Source organism: Tympanuchus pallidicinctus, unplaced genomic scaffold, assembly GCF_026119805.1.
Source record: "Tympanuchus pallidicinctus isolate F22 unplaced genomic scaffold, pur_lepc_1.0 scaffold4, whole genome shotgun sequence".
Lineage (NCBI taxonomy): Eukaryota > Metazoa > Chordata > Aves > Galliformes > Phasianidae > Tympanuchus > Tympanuchus pallidicinctus.
The window spans coordinates 42,710,129-42,728,833 of NW_026294758.1; the positions used below are offsets into that span (position 1 = coordinate 42,710,129).

Consider the following 18,705-nt stretch of genomic DNA (forward strand, 5'->3'; position numbering starts at 1 on the left):
AAATCCATGAGAGACATTAACATTAAAGACATTAACAGATATGTCAACCCCTTCTGTGTCAGTATAATACAATACACAAGTTCCAGTATCGTCTCTGTCTTGTAATGTTCTAGCAACAACAATACTATAAGAAAAAAAACACAAAGTGTCCTTGCCCATGGCAAGGGATTTGGTCCTTTCCAAACCAAGCCATTCTACGATTCTGTGATTCCTTGAATAATACTGGACTACTACCAACCTGTACCAAATACGAGGAATTTTAGACCCAAACGTCATTTATATCAGCTAGACCTGTTGGGCAATTAAAATAGGATGTGAGGATTCAAACTGCAATTTTAGGCTACTTAATTAACTATCTACAATCATTTGTACAGTTCATTGTTTTTCCTGACTCACTGCTTTTACTCTCTTATACTGTACATGCTTATATAGATATGATGCAAGGACATTTTGGAGGCATGCTTCACAGGTAGTCTTGCTGCAGTGCCAAAATTTCCTACAATTTCACTTTTAACAGCTGTGTAAGAATCTTGCATCCCAGGGCACACCTGAGATTTCAGGAAGGCACCAAACCCAAGGCAGAATTAAATTTCTCTGGGCAGAAGCTACAGGGCAATAACATATGTGGCTGACAGCCAATACAATCATTCCACTGAGTTCAAAGCACAAATAGGCTCACACTCATATTATTTCATAAATCTGGTACAGACTAGCTCAGTTTTCAAATTAATGAGTGAATTAGCTACAAACTTAAAAGAGCCTACTGAAATTGACTTTCCATTAGAAAATGGAATCTGTAGAGAATAGAGTACTGAAATTGCAAGCTATCTGAATTTTTTTACTGTTTTTGGATTGAGAACAATGTTTGAGAAGTTTATCAAAAGTATCTTTTTCCCAGCACTTCCCTTAGTATGCTGTACTAACATATCTCCTTTTTTCACACAAGATGTTAAGCATAAGTTATAAAAACGTGGCCTTCAGTTTAGGTTTGATAATTGTTATATATGCGAGGCATGCAAGTCTAGAATAATAAAATAATAAAAAAATAGAATAAAATAATTCCTACAGTATTTCACTTAAATGCTCATTTTGTTTGCCAACTTTACTGTATGCCTGAAATGAGGCGACTGAACAGGGAGTAAAAGTGTTATTTTTGAGAATCTAGAGTGCTGCTTCTAAAACAGGAACTTATTCTGATTTGGTGGTATTTCTGCACTCCACTATCTGACAAACTCCTGCAGAAGAAGTCAATCTAGGCTTAGTGCTCTCTGCTGGGTTCCTCTGGGTGAGCAAGCACAAATCTGCCAGTTTGCAGCAGTGCTGATGCAGGCCTTGAATCATATTCCAAACCCTGAAGAACAAAATTAGAAGCAGCTTTTGAAAACACAAGCTGATTGACATCTCTACATCTAGCTTCATATTTTAGAAAACATTAGTCAGTTTGCCTTTTCCTGTAGTGATGAAATAATCCTCCCTGTTTTGACAGTCTCTAGCTTTGTGGAATGGAAAGTCAAAATAAACAATGCAGACCACACTGAACATGCTAATACACAACCTCAAATGCTTCTGTAATTCCTAGGCCTCAGCCAGACGGCTTATCCAAACATTTCCTCCTGTTGATTCTCTCTGTCTCCCACGCCATCCTGGGCTACTAGATTTTAGATAGGAACTTCTAATACACATTATACAGATTGAAAACAATTTCATTAGCACAAACTCCACTATCGTAATTGTAATCTTCAGTAAATTAATGCAATTAACTGCACAAGGGTCTCCTCTGAGCTGTCCCCTCCTCTCAGCACACAAACCCAAGCAGACAACAGGCTCCTGTATAAAGCTAGCACGCAGTGCTCTCTGCCACCTTAGCAGGTCTATAGCATTAACAGGATCATGTCACTGCTTCACCTTCAGCTGCTAGTGCTCCTGTGTCTTGGAGCCACAGAGCCACAGTCAGATTCACAGCAGAGGAAAAGAAGGCCACTTCAGCGCCTTTTCTATTTGGACAGAAATCTACTTGAAAGCCAGAGTTTTCATGAGTTGGTGGGGGAAAACCCAGTAGGTGTAAAGGAAACCCAGGAAGAGCCAAGCTTTTTTATAGCATTTCCACAGACAGCGGGAGACAGTCAAAAGCAAGGGGAGAAAAAAATGTCCAGATTCATCCTTCCTAACGCAGAACTCTATGCACACCAAGATCTGAGAACCTGGGCAGCACCCAGAGAGATCTCTCCTGTGGAAAATTTCTCTCCATCCTACTACTCCAGTAAGAAGGAGGTTGAACCTACCTATAGGAAAGATGCCAAAAAATTCTGGGACCATTTCATGTTAAAGAAGAATTCAGCTTCTGAAGAGGTTGTTCTGCCAATCAAGACCAATGAAATGCACCAAGAAACCTGCAGAACCCTGCCTTTTTCCCAGGTAAGAACAGGTGTCTTCTCTCTTGCCTCTTCTAATCAGCAATCTAAGATACATGGGTTAGTTTGTTTGCTAAGACACAGGGCCACTTCAGAATATGCAACATTAGCCCCTGAGAAAGATTCAGTACTATCTTCGATTTATGTATCACTGCTACTATTGTGAATTTCATTCTGCTTTCTGTTTCAGCGTATTGCTCATGAGAATTGTGAGAAGGTGATCATCCAGAATAATCTATGTTTTGGCAAGTGTAGTTCCTTTCATGTACCTGGTCCAGAGGATCGCCTTTACACCTTTTGTTCTAAATGCCTGCCCACCAAGTTTTCCATGAAGCACTTGGATCTCAACTGTACCAGTTCTGTCCCAGTGGTTAAAAAAGTCATGATTGTGGAAGAGTGTAACTGTGAGACTCAGAAGATAGAAGATCCTCTGCCTGGATCTCTACAGTCAGATTTTCTTGGAAACGTACCAGAGCACAATTAACCCATTGAAGGTAACTCTGAAATCCCAGATTATAAGGATTTGCCAAGAAAAGAAAAGACAAAAATAATCAGTGAGACAAAACTTTCATCATACAGTTACACCATAATATGAAAGACATAGACTTTCTGTTTAAACCGCATCTCTGCTTCAACAACAACTTTACTTAAAATTTAACAAATATTTCCTTGCTCAAGATTATGTGGTTTATGGGTACAGCCTTATTTTAGCAAGATAAATCTTAAAAAGCTTTCCATCCTTCCTATACCTAACATCTTAGCACACTAAGAGACAAGAGCTGAAGAACTAATGTGATTTATTTCTGCAAAAACTAAAGTATTAGATAGTTTATGCTGTGTTTACTTGCTGAGAACGCCAGTATTGTTCTATCAGTAACACAGAGAAGGCTTTAGACTCTTCACTGCAAAAACAGATTTGCTTTTATATCATGAGAGTGACTGGAGAATTTAAAATATAAATGGACAGAACGCAGAAAGAAAGCTGTGACGAATTCCTCTGATTGTTCCCAGCTGGAGTTCACTTTCCAGTAAAATCAACCTACCTGACAGCTTACACACTTAAGATAATATTTGCAAATGGTGTTTTGCCATAAAAACTATTTACTCTCCTTTTATAAATCTGCAGTTGTTCTGCATTTATTTTTATTGAAAGTTTAACATAGTAGAAGGAGGAAAAAAAGCAGGTCTACTTCCATATTAAACACAGAAATTAATGGATAGTTATTACTGTTATTTGAGTTCACTTTAGAAAGGCAACAAACATTTTCTGTCTGATGAATTTCAAGGTTGAAATTGACAACAAGATACGTTTAAGTCATGTTCTCAAGAGTTAAACTAAAGAAGATGCGTATCTGTGATAGAAAAACAGCAAAATAATTTTAGAAAGCTTTTTATTGGGAAAGGTTTGATTCCAGTCCTTGCCAGCACAGCACCAGAGGCTGTTAGCTGACTGCTCGCTTTCCAGTTGCTTCTCTCTGGGTTTGCCTTGCAGCCCTAACATATCAGACATGGATCACCTTTCAGAAACCAGACTTTATCCTGTGTATAATCCAGGTCCTGTAATCTGCTGGGAATATTATTCAAGTGCTATTGCCAATCTATCAGACTTTTGTTCCTGTTATGGAACTATCTGCACCTTTTTCTTTGGGTATTGGAAATAAGTATTGATACAGCTGGTCAATTCAAGGTAAATGATCCCTTTGTAAATGGACTGCACAGTGATCAGAAGTGTCATAATAACCTGTCAAAAACATATGTTCACCATAATGGCTTCATAATGCAAGGCCCATGTTTAATTTTTATAGAAAAGAGCATCTGTCTGAGTGATAACCTGGTACAGAGTCTGGACTGCTGCAATAGCTGCTTGCACACTACTTGCAGACAGTGAACTGAACAAAAGTATGCAGATGTTTTTAAATATAAAGAAAACTGTTTTTAAATAATAAAAAATTGCAATATTAAAACTGAGAAAAGCTTTCTGTCTGTCCTTTTGCACTGAGGACTAACAAGTGAAACTTCTATGTCTCTTTGTATGTTATGGTATGATATATAATGTCATTTCAAATAACAAGCTGTTAGTGTTTTGTGATCCCTGTATCAGATGCATTATACACAGTAAATATTTATTTTAACCTATTTTAACATTTGTTCTATCTTTATTATATCGATCAATATTCTCAGGATGCCAGCTGATGAAGTGAACTAGCACCCAGATTCAAAAATGGGCTATCACTTTAGACTGAAAGGAGGATGAGTAAGCAAAGGGTATGAACAAAGAAAAAATGTTTTTCTAAAAGGCAGTATCAGCTAGAAACCACACAGCTTTAGAGAACAAAGTAGTTCTGAACAAGTAATGCAATCTTTTACAGTAGCAATTTCTCCTTACTGGGCACATCCAAATGCATAGCCAACCCCAAAAACTGGTGCTTTGTTAAAGAATTCTGTATGCAAGTGGAAAAGCTAAGAGTCCACTGTCTCACTGCGAGGTACCTTATCAAACATTCTGAGTTGTGATTACTAACATTCAATTTTAATAAAGCCTAAACACACAAAAAAAACAAAGTTCCTAATTTTTTTTTCTATCTTTATTCCTGTTATTTAACCCTAAGAATTAAATTTTCAGAGTTTTCTATTTCTGATGTTTTAAAGCTGCATAGATATATAGGAATCTTTGTTTGCATTTTCTTCTTCGAGAGAACCATTTGAAGGTAGGACCTATACTTCCAATAAGATCACAAGACAATTAAAATGAAAAATCCTTCAGTCTCATGATTTTAACAATGGCTTACTCCTAAACTGTGACCTTTCCACATAAAAATGGCAGAGCTCAGGTTGTATTTTGGACTGCAAAGCATTCAATCCAGTTTTTAAAGCTCTTTCTGTATGCTGATGATTATTGTAATCAAAGAAATCTATTCATGTAAGGGGTCTGCTGGACTGGATGCTTAGTGTGAATTTGCACAGCTTTAAAGTAGGTGAAAAGAGGTAATGACAGCTGTAGTAATTGCTAATTAGATTAGTGCTGTAGTTTTTTTGGATGAATGTTTAATTAACCCAGCAATGACTGGTCGCATGTAATTAGCGCGGCATCCTGCGAAATCAAGAATGTGTTAATTGGATCAGATTTCTCAGACTCTAAAATTTCTTATTAGGAGTAACCTGTGCCTAGAGGCTAACAGGATTTTGTTCTCACAGCACAGCTACGAAGGCCTCTGCTAGTATAATGATGTGGGTTAGAAAGGTGAGGGTCTATGCCCTTATCAATATATAGGTTCATCCTGTAGTAATGCCATTACAGCAGTAAGCTTGCATGACTTCTGTCTAGCTGCATCCATTCAGAAGCTCTATGCTTCATGTAATGAATGTTTTTCCCACTGCCATTGATTACGGTGGAAGTGTTTCTATTGCAAACCAACTTCACAGAGCAAGTTTATTAAACTGTTATTAAACTGTCTGAGCTTCTGCATTTTTGCTATTTATTTGAGCTACCAGACACATTCAGACATTTTCCAAACACACTCAGAGTTATGTTCTTTACCTTGGAAATAACTGAGGAAAGGCACTGTTTATTCCTACTGCCTGAGGGAAGTGTATCTTTGCTATACACTATTCTCCTGAGTAAGGATTTCATCAGACTGGCATTAATGCCTGTAATTACATCAAATACCAGAGGGTAGCTCTTAATGAATTTCACCCCACCATAATTTCCAGGAAACCATCTCAGAAGCTGCCCTCAGTAATTTACGCTTGGTACTTTGTCCACCACGCTTATGAAATATTCACAGCTAACATCATGGCTGTCAGCTAACAAGCTTTAGCATGTTTTATTGACAGGTGGTGAAATCTCATCTCCCAAACTTCCTACCTCCTTGCAGCAATAGCAAGACAATGAGATTCCTTGCTCTTTGGGAGAGCCCCTTGCCAGTCTGTATAAGTGCATAATCACACTCTGTGGGGGAATTGGGCACATGTGCTGTGCAGGAGGGTGCAAGGGTGCAAGGGAAGTGGAGTAGGGTTGAGAATATCTGGGGCCCTCCATCAGCAGATCTGCATTTTGAGACTTTGCCAGTGGGAACAACAAACATATACTGATAGTGAATTACAAATAATTCACATTTGATATTTTGCAGATATTTGCTAACTCCTTGAATATCTGGTAGGAAGCTACCATCTCCTCCTCCCTTGAAGGCTCACCCTGGCAGCTGTCAGCACTTACTTTGCTCAAATGAGAAAGAATGGGGACAAGATAAGCAAGTTTGTACTTAGCCCACTGCAAGAATATTGCCAAATTTCCCTGCTGAAACAAAGTCATCCTGTTTACAGAGCTTCATGTTCCATGGTACCAGCAAAATGCATTTCAATTCAAATAATGAAAAATGGATCCAAATTTACAATTAATTAAAAAAAAAAGAAGGAAAAAAAAAATCTGAGGCATTTTTATTTTGTTGGTTTAGGGTTTTACTATCACCAGCCTTTTACATACTTTTGAAGCTGGTTCAAACTCACATTAATAGAGAGGCATTTGACCATCCCGTCATCCTGCCAGGACTTCCAGCAGTAAACCCTGGAGAAAGAGAGAAGTTAAAAGAGCTAATGCCCAAACCTCTACAGCAGGACACATTGGCAGAAGAGCTCCTTGTGCTTGTGGACTAAATTAGAGTGCTGCTTGGTCTACTTCTACTATAGCCCCCATGTACCCTCTCTGGGCTGGTTGAAATCAGTAGATTTCACCATGTTTACCACTGAGGCAGATGGATCACAAAGTGTATCATGCCTTTGATTTCTCTGGTAATTAGGTCGAAGAGAGAGAGAGTAAATGGAGTCCAAGAGCAATTTTCCTTTAAACTGACTAATGATTCATCCTCAGGATGTGACATTAGGGCTGACAAAACTTCTGAGCCAAGATCAGGACTGATCTCATTTCACTGTAGCATGTCATTAATGCAGACTGCTGTTATGTATCAGAAATGTGGTCCTTCAGTGACAGAAAGAATTTGACTCTGATTCAAAAGCTAACAAGAGCCTTGTGTACATGTTAGCAAGATTTTCACTGAAGTAAGCGGTGCCAAAGAAAAGAAGTGGCAGTAACAAACTGCACAACTTAGAAGGATCCAGGAAAGCAGGTACTATTGAGAAAGTGAATTTCTCAGCCCACAAGATACAGACAACCTTCTGCACATCGATCAAAGGGCACAACAGGGCACAAAATGAATCCTGAAACACAGTCTTATGAAGCAAGGGACTTGTAAGCAGTCGGAATCCAGGGAGTCATGGTGCACACTTCTCTCCTGCATGTGTGCTCCATAACAGAGCATCAGCTGTTACCACACATGGCTTGATTTTAGCATGCTGATTTAATGTTTACAGAGTGCCAGTAAAATTTTTATGATGACAGCTGGTGGGTCGTGTGGTAATTTATAAACAGCAACAACAACACAACACAGACATCAGAAAACTCCAAGAGGGATTCTCTACTATTGTGCAATATTTAGCACCGAAGAATATGGGTATTTTTCTAATTTTGCAGACTTTTATTAGTCGCTGTGTAATACATCCACTTTATGTAAAGTCCGTACTACGCAGATAGTATTTCACCTAGGTGAGTTCTTTTCTTCAGAATAGAGTTTACTATAAAGACTCATTATTATCTATCACAGAGTCCAAAATCAAATTATCTGCATTTGCTACTCTGGTAAAAGTGTCATGTAATTTCTGTGTTTGAGTCTTTAAGTTAAATTGGTACACCAAGCACATGATTGCTTGCTTTTCTTCCTGTAGCAGAAATACAAACAAATGGAAACAGATGTTCTCACTACTGAACTTGAGCAGACTACTGCCTTTATTCCACAATCTGTTTACTATGAAAATCCAGGAGTAGAAAAGAGTAAAATACAATCAGTCTGATAAGACTATAGATCCAATGACTGGCCAGTATCAGTATGCCATGACAGCTGGCATCTGACTTGATGAGGACATTATTTGTTTTTCATTCCACGGGAAAATTTCATCTGTCATACTTCCCCTCTTTATTTATTTTTTCCATTGTATTTCCCAAGTCCTTACTCCCCTATCTTGATTTTTTCCCATCTGTATTTAGTCTTCAAAAGGTGAAGTGTTTTCACAAAACCACACATTATGCCTTTCACATATAAATTTGCATGCACAATTTGTAATGGAATGGAGGCTAATTTTGTTGTTGTTGTTGTTACAATGACTTTTCCAGTGATTCTGTTACCTACGTTTTCACCGTTCCAACTCATCACCCTGTTTTCATTGACTTGCTCCTGCAGCCATACATAGATAGCAGCTCCTGAGGTAGCCCCATTCCCTGAGCACAGAGGGTTGTCATTGGCGGTGCAGAGTCTGGTTGGAGACCTGTAACTAGCCGTGTTCCTCAGGGGTCAGCGCTGGGTCCAGTCTTGTTCAGCATCTTCATCAATGACTTTGATGAGGGGATAGTGGCCACCCTCAGCAAGTTTGCTGATGATACAAAGCTGACACACCTGAAGGCTGTGCTGCCATTCAGCGAGACCTGGACAGGCTGGAGAGCTGGGCAGAAAAAAAACGGATGAGGTTCAACAAAATGAAGTGTAGAGTCTTGCATTAGGGAGGAATAATTGCATGCACCAGTATAGGTTGGGGGATGAGCTGCTGGAGAGGAGCTCTGCAGAGAGGGACCTGGGTGTCCTGGTGGATGACAGGTTGGCCATGAGCCAGCAGTGTGCCCTTGTGGCCAAAAAGGCCAATGGCATCCTGGGGTGCATTAAAAAGAGCATGGCCAGCAGGTCGAGGGAGGTGATCCTCCCCCTCTACTCTGCCCTGGTGAGACCTCATCTGGAGTACTGCGTCCAGTTCTGGGCTCCCAGTACAAAAAGGACAGGGATCTCTTGGAAAGAGTCCAGCGGAGGGCCACAAAGATGGTGAAGGGCCTGGAGCATCTCTCCTATGAAGAAAGGCTGAGTGAACTGGGTCTGTTCAGCCTTGAGAAAAGAAGACTGAGAGGGGACCTGATCCAGGTCTATAAGTATCTAAGGTGTGGGGGGCAGAGCGGCAAGGCCAGACTGTTTTCAGCAGTGTGTAGAGACAGGACAAGGGGGAAAACTGGAGCATAGGAAGTTCCGCACAAATGTGACAAGAACTTCTTTATGGTGAGGGTGATGGAGCACTGGAACAGGCTGCCCAGGGGGGTTGTGGAGTCTCCTTCTCTGCAGATATTTAAGACCCGCCTGCACACCTACTTGTATGACCTGGTGTAGGGAACCTGCTTTGGCAGGTGGTTGGTCTCGATGATCTTTGGAGATCCCTTCCAACCCTACAATTCTGTGATTCTGACATACTAGGCATGCTTAGTTCACTTTCCAGACCAGTTTCCGCTATGAGTGTGTATTTTCTGGTTGGAGCAACTTTGGCTTGAAATGTTAACAATTGTCTTCTAAGGCACAAGAAAGTGGATACTGAAAGAAATGAATTAGGACAAGGGCCAAAATTGTAATGAATCATGGAATGAACCATAGAATGGCCTGGGTTGAAAAGGACCACAATGATCATCTACTTTCAACCCCCTGCTATGTGCAGGGTTGCCAACCATCAGACCAGGCTGCCCAGAGCCACATCCAGCCTGGGCTTGAATGGCTCTAGGGATGAATGCTTGAAACCTGCCCAAATACCAACTGACTTTAGATGTTGAGTGCTCTTTTTTCAAGATAACATATAGCTTTTGGAAGAACCTGTCAGTACTAAGGAAAAGCTTTCAGTATCAGTGATGATCACCACACTACTCTTCACCCATTTCTGTGCAAGAAAAGCACAGCAGGGCAAGATCCAACAGCTTCCAGAGGGAACCAGGCCACTCAGCAGATGGGGCTGCCCTGAGGTTGCCAGGAGATCGCATCAGCGATGGGTGCTCCAGGCGTGAGTCCCCAGATGGGAGCACTGAAATCACCTTCCATTACAAGCTGTCTGCAGCTCTGAAGTATTGCTAATTGCCCTCCGGGCAGAACTGACTGCTAAAAACAACAACAAAAAAATTGCTTCTGCGGCCACACTCAACAGCCGCCTCGAACAGGAACGAAGCCAGACGCGCGGAACGCGCACGCCCTAGGCGGACCCGCAGCCACCCGCGCGCATGCGCGGCCGGGCGCGCGGAAGCGGAAGGTGGCGCTCCCGGCTCGCTGCTGCGGCGGCCGCCGTTGGGGAGCGTGGGAGCGGCCGAGCTGGCCCCCGGCGGTTGCTATGGAGAGCAGGGGAGAGGGGGGAGCGTGACCGTGGCCCCTCCCTTCTTCCTCCCGGTCTCGCCCTACGGTTGGTTCCGCCTCGTGCCCAGGGCAGGGAGGGGGGCGAGGGGTCTGGCGGGGGAGACGGTGGGTTGCTGCGGGACTCAGGGGCGGGAAACGCAGTGCCTTTAGCCTGCTTCGTTTAGACGCTTTCATTTTTTTTATCTCTGTTGGTTAGCAAATTGCAGGTCTCCAGACTGAGGTTCTGCTGAAGTAGTGTGTGCTACCTTTGGTCAGCGCCAGGCTAAGACACCTCTCTCGTGTTGGTGATGTGAGGGTGCGGTGAGTGCGTGCTGGCAGCGCGAACCTGGTGGTGCTCGGCAGTCCTTTCGTGGGCGCGGGCGGTGTTCACAGAAACACCTCTCGAGCTGTGTCTGCAACAGAATAACCGGGAGTGTCATGGCTACCTGCCTGCTAACTGCATCGTAACGAGGTCTTAACAGCCAGCTGTTGTATCCGTGCGGAATGCTGGCTGCGTGGGGTTTGGCAGTGGCAGAAATACACTACTGCGTGTATTGGCTGTTCGGATGCCGTTTTTGTTAAGCTGAAGACCTGTGAAAAGCAATGCTATTTCTTGTCTGACACATCTCTTCACTAAAATGGCTTAAAAGTGTAGCTGAAAAGTGATTCAGTCATTTGCTTTAAGTCCACTTTTTTTTTTTTTCTTTCTTTCTTTTTTTTCTCCTGGTAAAGCGTAGTTTTAGTTTTGTAATAGCTGCTTTAGGCAGTAGCTCTTCAGCCAAGTGCAGAAGACTTGCAAAGTTTTAGATGCCAAACCACAGGTGAAGCCATAATAGGCAGAGCCTATTGATTGCTGCACCCTTGCTTTTGCTACCACACATGGAATGTATAGCATATGTAGCAATGAAGGTGGTGAGGGGTCTGGAGCACAGGCCTTGTAAGATGTGGTTGAGGGAGCTGGGATTGTTCAGTTTGGAGAAGAGGGGGCTCAGGGGTGACCTTACTGCTCTCTACATTTACCTGAAGGGAGGTTGTAGTGAGCTGGGGGTCAGCCTCTTCTGTATAATTGGCAGTAGTACTAGAGGGAATGGCCTCAAGTTGTGCTAGGGAAGATTCTGGTTGGCTGGAAGCTGGATGTTAGGAAAAAGGTCTCCTCTGAAAGAGAGGTTAAGCACTGGAATGGTCTGCTCAGGGAAGCAGTGGAGTCACCGACCCTGGAGGTGTTCAAGGAATGTTTAGGTGTGTGTTGAGAGACATGGTTTATTGGGAACTATTGATGATGGTGGATGGTTGGACTGGAAGATCTTGTTGGTCTTTTCCAACCATGGTGATTCTACAAGTGTAAGTTTCTACTTCCTGTTCCTATTTACAGTACTTAGAAAATACTCTTCAGGAAGTGGTGCTTTTCCTCCCCTAAATATGTACTTTATAGAACATACTCTTGCTCAGTTTGTGTGAGTTCTATAAATTGTACTTCAAAGTAACCATGCCAAGAAACATTAATCCATGTAAACATTTGTTGGAGCATTTGTGGAGAAAAGTTTTGGGGAGGTGAGATTTTGCAAGTCTTAGTTTCCATACTGAAGTAGAAGGATTTTTTTTGTGTGTGTATGTGAATCTTGCATTCAAGCAAGTCTGTTACTTCAATTCTGTTTTGTGTGAAGATTTTTCTTTTTTTGGAAATGACATTCTGCCTTCCTGTTTTAGGTTATGGGCTCATTATTCTGCAGATGTCAAGTCAGAGTTCATACTGAAGGTTACTGTACTGAGCAAATACTGTTTATGACAATGTAAACTGAACTGGGGAGAAGGAAGTGGGTTAAGAAAATGCTCTTTATGCATCTTTATGCGTCTCATAATAAATGTATTTTTTGTAAGTTAAAGAATAATTTTTGATCACATAGGAAGGAGTCAGCCATCTTTTTAACCAAAACAATTTTTTTCACAGCCACAGGTGCCATTTCCTTTCAAACGCTTTGTGTTTGAAATGTTTATTTACAATAGGTTGTTATAAATTCTGTTAAGATAGGAAAAAAATGCAAAGCCTTGGGCACATGGGTTTTATCCCAACTTATTTTGTTGGAAAAGTTCTAGGCATTGCACATATGAGTACTGGTGTGTAGACATAAATCATTTGGGTTTTTCTTTTTCAGTGGTTTTGTTGTAAATTGTCTCGTAAACTTCTATCCTGAACATACAGTAATTCTTCTTATAAAAAATGGTACGTACTAAGGAACTAACTGAATTATGTGGGATTGATCTTCCTGTGTTTTGGTATAGGTTTTTTTGAAAGAATGAATACAGACTTTTTTTTTTTTTTAAGAGTATATTTTAAAAGCGAAGACTACAAATTCACTTTGCCTATGAGTTAAATTCAAATCTAGTGTTTTCTACCTAGTCACTGGAATGTGTTTCTGTTTGTGTTTTAATATTTTCCCCCATACTAACCTGTATGAAATACACAGACCAACAGAAGGAGGGAGACAAACAAACTTTGCTAGAAGTCATCATGTTAACATTATCTGTGCAGTATCACTGCCAGAAGTATAAAGGACAACAGATTTATTGTTATAAAAGACATTGCCTGTTACACGTACAGGGAGTACTAGGATGTAGTACTGCAGTTTTCTATTGAACCTTACCTGAACAATCCCATCTAAAATGTGTGTTAAAATTTTGAAATGTTCTAGAACTGAAATTAGAAGAAATAAATTTAGCACCAGTGTAACAGTTCAGATGTGAGAAGCTAAGGAGCTGTGTATCTGTGTAAATAGCTTGAAAGAAAGCTCTGTTCAGTGAGGTAAGATACTGGGATGAAGATCATTTGAGTATCACACTCTTTTCTATATTTCAGAAGCAACAGAAAAGAAGTTCCAGATCTGGATGATGAAAAATTTCCTGGTTTCTATGCTTGTCTTGAGAATGGATCTTTCTTTTGCATAGTTCCAAATTCGTGAAACTTGTCATCAAAGGTAAGTCATTGGTTTGATTTCATTTATTATGAAATTAAATTATATAGCAGGTAGTCATTGAGTAGTAAGAATTTGGGATAAATTTCCATTTTAGGGTTTACTGTTTTTTTCCAAAGTGCTCCTCTCTAGTTACTGCTCACACATTATACTTAGATAAAAGTATATCCACTTACAAGCAAATATTTTAATTCTTGTAGATCTGTTTTGTTTCTTGAGCTGTTATTTCCTTTTCTGAAGATGCAGGTCTTGGAATATTTACTATTCTAGGATGACAGAAACCAAATGGGTTCCCAAGCATTAAGCAGTTTTTCTAGGTTCTTTGAAATATGTTCTATGTGACTTCTTCTTTATAAATCCATCTTAACTGCTACCAGTCAGTTTGTTTCCTGTGTTTTGAAACAGTTTCCAGGAATGTAAGCTGGACCTTCCTGGGCTCAGAAGAAGCGTAATACACCCGTAGTTTCCTTGCTCTTAGGAAATGAAAATGTCACTTGCATTTCTTAGTCCTCAGGACTCTCTCCCATGAGCTCAGCCTTTCAGTGATGAATGTGAATGTCCTCACAATGACATGGACTAGCTCTCTTCAGTGCCTGTCCAAAGGCTGCTCCAAAAGTAATGCCTTCTATTTTATTATGTTGGCGCATGATGTCAGAAGTGGACTTTGGTGGTATGGCAGTAGAGATTGTCAGGGTTTTATGATTTTTTTGCTATTGGTATTCCACATCATAACATCCTGTAGTTCCGTGGATTGTTGGTAGTTCTGTGTGGTGATTCTCAGAAGAGACGAACGACTGCGTATCCCAGGAGACTTTCACTGTTCCATTTCTATTTTCCATTCAGAGGGAAAGATAAAACTGCTCACAAGTCAAGAGTCTGCCCTTTATTTTTCTTCTCATTACTGCATTGTGTGCTCCCTAGCCATTTCACCTTCAGCACTAGAGTAGAGCCTTCAGTTTTGGACACTCTCTCTCTGTATTTGATTTATTAGCTTCAATTCCAATTATACTGTATTGTATTGTGATATATTGCATTCCGATATTATATTTGGTTAGCTCATTTCCACTGTTTTGTTTCTAGGCCAATCTCCATACCTTTTCCCTGCCCACCCCCTTCCTCTTGGGGCGGGAATCCATTTGTTCTCCCTGCCCCATTAGTCATGGAACCAGACCATGCTGGCCCCAAAAAAAGATAGGCAAGGTTGAATCTTCCCTACAATATTCCAGTACATGTTGCTGCTGTGTGACAGATGGCTGCTGAGGGGCAATCTGACAGGGTGGCATCTGACATGGAAGTGCGAGTGAAGCAAAAATATCGAACTGATTTCCTTCATGAGAAAAAAATGGCACCCACTAATGTTCACTGACGCTTACTGAATGTTTGTGGAGACCAAACATTCATGTGAGCGCAGTGTGGCAATGGGTCACGTTGGCTGGTACAGAATTTTACAAGCATGACATACAAGCTCTTGTTCATTGCTGGAAAAACTGCAAAGCTAGTGGTAGTGCCTCTGTTGAATAAATGTGTTTTGTAGCTGAGAAATTGTATTAAATAATGTTACTGTGCTGTTTGTATCTGTTGTAGTTTTATCGGATATAGATAGGTCTCTCCAAAACGTAATGCCTCCTCTGTTGCATCTCACCAGGTGCCATGAAATTTAGTACATTCAGCTTGTTTAGAGGTTTCTTTATCTGTTCATCCCTCACAGTGAGTAAGTCTCTGTGGCTCTACTTTCTCACTGGTCTCAGGGGCCTGGAATTCCAGAAAGCAGGTCTTACTCATGGAGATTGAGTTCAAGAAGGCAGTTTGACCTTTTCTGTGCCCTTTCATCAAGTATTCTGTTCCATTTAGCAGCAGGCCCATATTTACCCTAACCTTCCTAATGCTACTTGCCTGCCTCTGGAGTTCCTTGTTGACTTTATTTCTCACTAGATTCAACACCAGATTCAGCTTCGTATGACTTTCCTAACCCCAGCCCTGTTCATTCAAATATTTTTCTGTATTCTTCATCGGCCACCAGTTTATGCTGCCCCCACATCAGTGCTTCATTTTTATGTCTTAGTTCTGTTAGGACCTCCTTGTACATGTGTGAAGTTCTCCTGCCACTGTTGGTTAGGCTCCTGTGCATGGTGCTGGACCATTCTTGAGCTTGGAAGTAGTCCTTGAACCTGAGCTCTTCTCTAGGTGATAGTCTTACAAGGAGTTCTTCCAAGCAGGTCCTGGTACAGGGCAAGGTCTGTTTTGGAGTCGGATTGTGATCTCACTGTTTGCCTTCTTTCCTCTTTTAACTAAGTCATCAGTACCACCGTCTCATGGATGTCACGCCCAAGGCCACCCCTGACCTTTTCATTCACACCTATTTCTTTGTTGGGAAGCAAGAAGACTAGCAGAGCTAGGCAAATAGGCAGTTGGATTCTGTGTCAGGAAGTTGTTGTCAGTGCACTCCCAAAACATGGATTACTTGAATCCTGCTCTTTTTACTCTTCCATCAAATAGAAGGATGGTTAAATTTGTCCATGTGGTATGGAACCTGTTAGTGTAAGAGCTCTCCCAGCTTTCTGGTTGAAACTTCATCTGCTTTATCAATCCTATGCCAGGTAATCTTTAGTAGACAGCCTCCACAGTGTTAGCCACACTAGTCTTCTTGCTGTACCTGACATTAGCTCAGGATATCTGGCTCAGGATTTGCCCCAAGGTGGAGCTCCTGATGCCCTCTCATGTGAAGGGCAATTTTCTGCTTCACAGTTTCAGTATGTCCTTCCTAAAGTGCCTGTGTTTATCTATGGCAGCACTCTGGTTCCATAACCTATTCTAGCTTGTCTTTGTGATATGAGTGAGAAAGTAATGCCACGCATTTTCATGCAGACCTCTAATTGGTCTGATTTGTTTATACCTGTAGTGGTATGCAGGCACTGCAGATGGACCCCCAGTTATACTGCTTTCCCTGAAAAAGAGTGCAATCTTCCCCATTCAGCCCTGTTTTCTTAATTATAAGATCTATTATCCACATCACCCTGCATGCTTTGTTTGCCTGTTCTGGCCGTCACTTCCTCAATTTGATGCATTCTTAAAGCAAAAATGAGCACTAAAAAAATGAATGCTGTACTTGGTAAAGCACATCATTGTTCTATTGCAACAGCTGTCAAGGGGTTATGATAAATTGTAGAAACATCATCTTATTTGGGTTTGAGTTTATTCTTTCTCTAGATAACTATCTAAAACAAGGCATTAATGAAACCTGTGGATAGTGTTAAAAAGAGAAGGTGAATGTCAGTGAGGATGAAGCTATCAAAATCCCTGAATAGAGAGGTAATGTCTGATCAGTAAATAATAGGAAATTTTGACAAAACAAATAGAAATTGAAGGACATCCAGAAATGGGCAAATAGCCCAGAGGTAAGTGAAGCTTATGCTGAAAAGGGAGGCTCTTGGATAAAAGTGCAGCCAGGATTTTAAATGTGTGTTACAACATTAGGATTCTTGCTATGAAGGCAGGATGACAAAAAGTGTAACAGTAACAATTCTGCTCTTGAAGGTCCTGATTAGTAGTGCTTATAATTTGTAGTGCAGGGAAAGTGAAAAACAAACAAGCGCCAGTTAATCATGCCCTGAAGTTTGTATTCATGGATTTTCTTCAGACTAAAATTAATTTTTTTAAAAAAAAGTCATATTAAGCTATGGGAATGGAAGCCTTGCTGTTTTAAGTGTGAGTAATAGTGAAAAAACTGTTGCATGATACTTCTAGACAATCTGTATGAAAGCTGTTAAGGTAGCGTGCTTTCTTTCTCAACTTCTTTGTTATAAAGAGAGGAAAACATGGAGGAGAATACTTAGGAAGTGAGAAACAACAAAACACCGGGGGATCCTCTGAGGATGTTATCATGCGAGTTTTTAAAAATGTTTAGATTCCTTAAGTTGTAAACTGTCAGGTTTCTTTTCTCTGTTTGAATGTATGTGAAACCCCACAGGTAGCACAATTCTAGTTTAATATACTCTTTTTTTCTTGGTTATTGTTGTTTTTATCTCTCTAGGATCATCTTTTCTTCTTGGATGGATTGATTATTACTTGTTTGTGTTCAATGGGACTTCGAATTCACTTTGTGGTTGACCCTCAGGGTTGGTGCTGCATGGGCCTGATAATCTTTGTTTGGCTGTACAATACAATCTTCATTCCAAAAGTCATCCTTTTTCCTCACTATGAAGAGGGGCATATTTCAGCTGTGGCAATTTTGTGTAAGTCTATTTAACTTAGTCCTTTTCTTTTACTAGCAACAATAGTACATTTGACTAGCAGTTATCAGGCTAAAGAACAAGGTGAAAGTTAAGACTGAAGGATAAAATAAAGGGTAAGAGTACTGGGACATGTTCTGTGTTTTGTGCACTTGTTCCTTTCAATGTTGTTACAGTAAAACTTTGTGGAAAGCAGAGAAAAGCATTTATACACCTTTCAAGTCTTGCAGCTAAGACTTTTTAACTGTATTAAATAGTGTATTTACAAAACATTGATGGACGGTGTCAGAAGTTGTGATGGTAGTACTGATGGTTGAACATTTGAGTTCTCCTAACTCCAAGTGTCCCTTGATGGATGGGTTGGCTGAGTTATGTTGATAGGATCAACTTGTGTAAAAGCTTGTATTATAATTACAGCCATCTTTTTGGTGAAGATCAACCATTGGGTTCCTTTTATCAGAAGATTTTAGAATGATTGGCATTTATTTGATGAGGCAGTGGAGGAGCTTCTTGACACTAATTAATAAGATTGAAGTGACATCTTGCAGCTACTACCAGAACAGTGTTCTCTGCTACTTTTTCCTCTTCCTTTTTGAGATTATTTAACTTCGTAGAATGCATAGCATCAAATGTATATCTGCAATTCAGAAGGCAGAGTAATTTCTAATTTAGTACTGGATCGTGTACATTTTTGCTATAGTGTAAAGCAGTTGTCACTTCAGAATAGTAGGCTGTTTACTGCTATAGACCAAAACTGAGAAAATGCTGTTTCAAATGCTGGGTTGCCCCTCTAGTGTAACTAACATATAGCTTCTTAAACATGAAGATGCTGTAGTTTGAGTAGCAGTCAGATCTTTTTAGA

General features: G+C 40.6%; 2 protein-coding genes across 10 annotated transcripts in view; both read left to right on the forward strand.

Moving 5' to 3' along the window:
* The first annotated feature begins 1,890 nt into the window (after window positions 1-1,890).
* CER1 (cerberus 1, DAN family BMP antagonist) lies at window positions 1,891-4,469 on the forward strand. The gene is made up of 2 exons (XM_052700791.1): window positions 1,891-2,415; window positions 2,602-4,469. The coding sequence occupies exons 1-2, from the start codon at window positions 1,891-1,893 to the stop codon at window positions 2,893-2,895; spliced, it is 819 nt and encodes a 272-aa protein (XP_052556751.1). The 3' UTR covers window positions 2,896-4,469.
* A 6,088-nt stretch (window positions 4,470-10,557) lies between these two features.
* ZDHHC21 (zinc finger DHHC-type palmitoyltransferase 21) overlaps window positions 10,558-18,705 on the forward strand; it is a 41,570-nt gene continuing 33,422 nt past the window's right edge. Inside the window, exons 1-4 of one of the 9 annotated variants that reach the window (XM_052700808.1) lie at window positions 10,559-10,712; window positions 10,863-10,966; window positions 13,500-13,617; window positions 17,645-17,846. In XM_052700808.1, the coding sequence (XP_052556768.1) occupies window positions 17,693-17,846 (154 nt within the window). In that variant the 5' untranslated portion in view covers window positions 10,559-10,712; window positions 10,863-10,966; window positions 13,500-13,617; window positions 17,645-17,692. Of the gene's footprint in view, window positions 10,713-10,751; window positions 10,772-10,862; window positions 10,967-12,352; window positions 12,402-13,499; window positions 13,618-17,644; window positions 17,847-18,705 lie in introns of those variants that run through there. The other 8 variants (XM_052700805.1, XM_052700807.1, XM_052700811.1 and 5 more) reach the window with 8 other exon arrangements.